The following is a 6,465-nucleotide window of genomic DNA, read 5'->3' as shown; positions in this document are numbered from 1 at the left end:
AAAAAAAACGATGCGATGTGCACCCGCAAATGTACGTGTGATACTTTACTACCTGTGGTTAGTAAGAGGGTTGAGATAGATTTTTATTTGATTGACATTACAATTGATATGCAATTTTCATGTAAGACTCAATTTCATTTTTAAAAATTTAGGTTAGCTGGAGCGGCGCTGGTCAATTTTGTAAAAATTTGTAGGATAAATGAATATGCACTTAGCATGTTAATTAATTTTGATGTATTTTTCTATTATTAAATACCAAGACGTTAAAATTAATTTGCACTTATTTTATTTCATATTTGCAATTTTGGGGGGTTGTTATGAATTCTAAAGACCCTTTGAAATATTTTATTACAAGTTAAAATGTATGTGCACGTTTCAGATTTTATTTTTATTTTATTATTGATTTTATTTCCTGTATTATACTGTTACTTATTATTACATAGTGTACAAAAGTTAAAATGAAGTTGCACTAGGCAGATTTTATTTTATTGAATAACAGTAGCATGTTCGAATGACTTAATGCGCTAATTGAGTTCAGTCATGTGAATGGCGATTAAAGAATAAAACGCTGATTGTCACACATTGGCAAGCCTTTATTAATCAAAATATCCACTTGTAAAGACAATCAATTAGAATAGAATAGAACATGGTGTGTGTGTGTGTGTTAGAAAAATGGAAAAGTTTAATATTTGTGACTCTCTGTTCCTCCGTGTCCGTATCCTGCAAGAAAACAACAAGAATCAAAATGATTTTTGGGCGGTAATTAAGATAAACGTGTGAAATATATAGATGCTATGTGGACAAAAGTATTGGGACACACAGAACATTGGGTTTACAGTATGTAATAGTTTATTACCACCGGGTCCGAAGAGTGCGCTGTAGCAGGGCTTGTTGCAGTAGGGCTCGCCCCCATGCTAAAACACAACAACAACACACCCGCTCAGTTAGATGGATAAAATAACATTAGCGGTTAACAATAACGTTAGCCGTTAACTTCTTTTGCCACTTGTATGGCCGTCAATAACGTTAGCTGTTAGAAGCGACGTGCGGTGGGCGCCTTCAAAGGCTTTCTCTGCTGACCTGCTTTTACAATTTACAGAAAATTGTATTCCTCTATTTCCAACAATCTCCTGTATTCATGTCATAGCGCGTCTTGGCTGAGCGGCCGCCAGTCGTTTAAGGGTTAATTTATTTGGCGTCCAATCAGATTTCAGCTTCTCTGCGTTTTGCCATATGAATGTAATTTTCCCAGGGCCTTCAGACTCCAGATTGCATGATTTATTTATTTTTTACCAATCTGAACCAATCAGATTTCTGATTCCATAAACAGCGCCACAGAGCAGGCCCCCCGTGACGTTCGAGTTTTCTGTCCTCTGATTGGTTGAGAGCTACTCGAGTGGCATTTCCCTCCTTCGGCTGAGCAAGATGGCGAAAGTGACGGAAATTAAGGGTTCAAATTTGATTTCCAACGCGGACTTTTCAAGACAAACTGGACATTTTGACAAGAAAGTCGGACAATGCTTGCAGCTGGCTGGTAAAGGATTTTATTCACCACTTCAACAACTAAGTAGCTGGCTCAGTTGCACCCAACACAGCTAGCTAAAGAGGATGGAGTTTGTCCGACAAATAATATGCATCTCTGGTGAGTGCTGTGTGTATTATCGAAAGTTTTTAGGTTGTTATTCCATAAATAATGGTCGTGAAATAGTGTAGTGTAGAGATTTGGTGTTAGAACCGTAGTAGATTTCTCCTTTTAAAAAAGGGATTCCGACAGCAGTGTCGCCGTGTTTGTAGAATGCTCAACAATTAGCTTAATGAATTAGCCCGGCGGGCTCGGCGACAGAGTCGAACGTTGTCATGGAAGACTGTTTGGGCCACCAGCCACAATTTTTCGTGTCCGAAATGACGGGAGTCGGTGCGCAGCTGTTTAAGGTCGACTGAAGTTCCGCTGCTTCTCATTTACGGATGTCGGTTACCTCAGCGTGCGATCCCGACGACAGAGTCTTGCCGCACTTCTGACATCTGAGACAGCTTCTGTGCCAGTCTTTACCCAGAGACGTCACCTTCTCCGCTACAAAACAAACAAAGACTCTATTATTTTTTTATTTAATGTGTTTATTTTCCCGAGATTTTTAATGTATTTATATTTTGTAGTTTTAAAATGTTTAAACTTAAACTAAAAAATTAAAATGTATATTCATTGATTTATTTATTTATATTTTAACCCTTTAATGATAAAAATGTTTATTTTGTCATTTATTTTGGGAGCTTTTTAAAATGTATTTTCATGTATTAAATTTTTTTTAATTAAATTTGTATTTATTGGTAATTTAACATAATTCATTTCGGTCAGCATAAGAAAATTGTCAATCATTCACACCATGATATACATAAAATAAAGAATAGCTTTTCGAAAAGGCCGTCTGCTGAAGCAAAGCGTATAAATGCTGAGCCCCTGTTCTCTTTTTTCTCCATTCACACAACTTAAACCTTCATGCAAACCATTAATTTTTTTTATATATATATAGATGAATCACATTTTATTGTACTATATTATCATAAATAGTCCCCAAATACTTTTGTGATGTTTTTTTAAATAATGGGAAACTAATAATTAAAGAAAATTACTAAATAATACAGTTAAAATGTTTTCAAATGCTACTAAAGCAAAGAAAAAGTGTACGCTAACACAAAATTCTAAGCAGATCAAAAATATCCCCAGTTCCGTCTATTTTAAATACAGTCCAGGAGAAAATTAGCACCATGTGTTGGATGCATAAGCAGACATGCGGTGTGCAAAGCTTCTTTGGGTCTGCCTCTGGAATTTCAGAGTTCACTCAAAAGACCCTTTTGTTATGTTGAAGAAAGCCCATTTTCCCTGATTTATGGCCTCTCCCACGGCGACATGCAAAAACATTTATTCCTTGTGAATGCGGGGGCAGAGACCTCAAATAACAGTGCATTGACCTGTAACAATGACTTCACTTAACACCCAATAAAACAAGGAGAGTATGCTCAGAAGCCATGGTGGCACACATTAGATTACCACTGTTAAGTAATACTCCTTTAATGTCATCTACGTTGTAATTAAAGGCACACACACTAAGGGAAAAAAAACCATTGTGTTAGTAGTGATGGGCTGTTAACTTTTATTTATTTACACACTTTCTTGACAGTCAATAACATTATCCATTAACAATAATGTTAGCACTTAGTGTAACGTTAGCGGCAAACTTTTTTATGTTACGTTAGCAGTCACCTACGTTTGACACTCGAATGTCAATTAGCGGTTAGAAATAACATTAGCGCGGCACGGTGGCTGACTGGTTAGAGCGTCAGCCTCACAGTTCTGAGGACCCGGGTTCAATCCCCGGCCCCGCCTGTGTGGAGTTTGCATGTTCTCCCCGTGCCTGTGTGGGTTTTCTCCGGGCACTCCGGTTTCCTCCCACATCCCAAAAACATGCATTAATTGGAGACTCTAAATTGCCTGTAGGCATGACTGTGAGTGCGAATGGTTGTTTGTTTCGATGTGCCCTCCGATTGGCTGGCAACCAGTTCAGGGTGTACCCCGCCTCCTGCCCGATGACAGCTGGGATAGGCTCCAGCACGCCCGCGACCCTAGTGAGGAGAAGCGGCTCAGAAAATGGATGAAAAAAAAAATAACGTTAGCGGTTAACTTATTTTTACGCTTGTCTGGTGGTCAGTAACGATAGCAGTTAGCAATAGCATTGGCATTTGACAATAACATTAGTGATTAGCTTTTTTTACGCTTTATGACAGTAAATAGTATTAGCAGCCAATAATAATGTTAGCGGTTAGCAGTAACGTTAACAATTAACTTTTGACACTTGCGCGACTGGCAATAATGTTAGTGGTTAATGTTAATGTTAGCAGTTAGCAATAACATTGGTGGTTTAGAATAATGTTAGTGGTTAGCATTAGCAGTTCACAATGCCAGTAATTAGCAATAATAATAAAAAAAAAAAAAGTTCACAGGTGCGCCCTCATTTCTTTCCCCGAGGGGAAAATTATTTTCCAATTTGGATCTAAACGGGAGAATTTCAAAAAGGATCCTCTTTGATGTCAAACTTTTCCCATGTACTGTACACGCAATAACGTGGTCCTCCCGAGAGCAAATCCATCAGATTAGAAGTGGAATGTTTTGGCTTCTTCCCGCTCTGCTCGGCTCATTATAGACGTTATGCAACATTCCTGCATGATTCATTTTGATAAAGCGCACTAGAGTGACCTACTGGCGGCCCCGACCGGCTGCTCATACGCCGTAACTCGAGTTGGCTTTAGAATTGCCGTATTGTTCTCGCCTTTTTGTATCAGGTCACCTCACGAGATGATCGTCCAATGGGAGCACGGAGAAGTGATGCATAATTGATGAAAACTTCACAAGTTACATTCAAGCACTTTGATGATATTCTATAAGCTAATTTTCCAAGCACTATGAAGCTAATTTAAAAAAATATTAAAATATGTATTTATTTTCCTCCCTGTGGAAAAAGTACACTTTATATGTATTGTAATATATTGTTGTTATCCAATAACAAGTTTAGAATATTCATACTAGTCTGAAAAAATATTAAATTAATTTTTGATTTGTTGCATTGGACATATTGTAGGTTTAAATGAAAGAAAATGTAATTAAAATTCCCCACCCACCCCCCCAAAAAAAGTTCAGCCACACTCGTTTAGTAGAAAACAGAAGTACAGATTTTTTGGGGGGCTTGAGGAAATAGGATAAATAACTAATAATACTAATAATAATTTGGACACACAAGCATTCCATTGGACACATTGTAGTTTTAACATTTACAATTCACATTTAATTAAAGCTCCAGTCACACTTTTTAATTTTAATTAAATACAAAATGCATTTTTAATGAAATATTAGGAAAAATGCTTTTTTTTTTTTTTTGCATAAGAAATAATTGCAAAGCCTACATATACATACATACATACATTATATATATATGATTTTTTTTTAAATTCATGATTTTCATTTAAAAAAATGGAGGAAAGAGCTAATATAATCCTTTTTATGGCACTTTGATGAGGCATCTTGATTAATAGAAGCGTGACATCTGTTTTTAAGTTTTACTTTTTTAAACATATAAGTATTTTCACACCGTGCCCTACTAAAAAAATGCAAGGTCTTCCCCCAACCTTGAACACAACATTTAAAGTCAAGTGTTTTCACGCTCATAGAAAATGTGCACGTGGTGAAGACATTGTCTGAATTCATGTGCGTGTCAGCACTTGCCGCCGTTTCCTGTTTCCTCATTGAGATGCAGAAGAGGCACAACGATTTACATCGTGAAGCCAAAACCAAAAGAATGCAGTTCTTACCAAAGTAGACCTCCTTGTTGCACTTGGGACACTTTGGCATGTTGCTGCTGTGCGAATCCTTTTGTGCAGATGATTGACTGCCGTGTGCGTCACCACCGCAAAGACGAGCGCGTCTCCCGCACGCCCGCTCCTCCGCCTTTATAACGCTCCAAATGCTTTATTTATTTATTTAAAAAAAAAAAATTTTTGCTGTGGGAGAGGCTTTCGGTCACAATGTGTTGTTTGTCTCCGTCCTGTTAAAGAGATACACACCTCGATACAGCGGTGCCCTGGCTTATGACTTTAATTTGTTCCGTGTTCCCAAAATACTTAAATGGAAAATGTTCCAGCACCCCAAAAAAAAAAAACATCAATAGAATTTTTTGTCATAAGAAAAATAGCACTTATATAATTGTACTATATAAAAACATACAGGAATAACATAATCAAAAAGAATGTAGAGAAATAAACAGTTTGTGCATCATGATTTAATGCCCATTGACATTGTGCTCCTTGTGGTGCACACATCTTGGTGGTCAGGGGGGCAGTATAACACAGCTGTACATTATACACAAAGAAGAGTTTCACAATTAAGTGACTCAGTAAACTGAAGTACTAGTCATTTTTCGCAGAGGATAAAGAATATATGCCCGTGAGTATCGTTATATTGTCTGTCTACATGTGTTGCTGCACAGTTTCTGTTCAACTACTTGTTGCTTAAAGGGTGACTACTACTGCAACATTGCTGCTCGCTTTGCTTGCCCATCTATGGCGTTTTGCTTTGTGTGCTCTCTTTTTTTTTTTTTTTTTTTTTTGTCCAGGGAAATTTTTCCAACGACCCCCTAATAACCTTAATGCCAATTCAGCATAACTTCCTGCGTGTACCAATAAATGTCATAGGAATTTAAAAAGATGCACGTTTTTGGGAAATACGGTTGTATTGCTACGATATCAAATTCAATTTTCTTTTGAGAAAGTGTTTTGAGTATAAAGTTGTATTTTCTCAAGGGAAAAAAAATCTTTACAAAAACAAATATGTATTTTGTCAGGATACAAATTTATAATCTTACAAGAATAAAGTTTTGTTCTTGAACAAAATAGGACTTCATTCCTATAATAATAATACAC

At 36.8% G+C, this 6,465-nt stretch overlaps 1 protein-coding gene across 1 annotated transcript; it reads right to left on the bottom strand.

Moving 5' to 3' along the window:
* Positions 1 to 572: 572 nt before the first annotated feature.
* On the bottom strand, positions 573 to 5,512 carry crip1 (cysteine-rich protein 1). The gene is made up of 4 exons (XM_061795392.1): positions 5,359 to 5,512; positions 1,977 to 2,071; positions 857 to 914; positions 573 to 720 (listed from the first exon to the last, which is right to left on the bottom strand). The coding sequence occupies exons 1-4, from the start codon at positions 5,396 to 5,398 to the stop codon at positions 683 to 685; spliced, it is 231 nt and encodes a 76-aa protein (XP_061651376.1). The 5' UTR covers positions 5,399 to 5,512; the 3' UTR covers positions 573 to 682.
* Between the last annotated feature and the right edge of the window lie 953 nt (positions 5,513 to 6,465).

This window comes from Phyllopteryx taeniolatus, chromosome 13, assembly GCF_024500385.1.
Source record: "Phyllopteryx taeniolatus isolate TA_2022b chromosome 13, UOR_Ptae_1.2, whole genome shotgun sequence".
NCBI lineage: Eukaryota > Metazoa > Chordata > Actinopteri > Syngnathiformes > Syngnathidae > Phyllopteryx > Phyllopteryx taeniolatus.
This window is presented reverse-complemented; position numbering and strand designations above follow the sequence as displayed.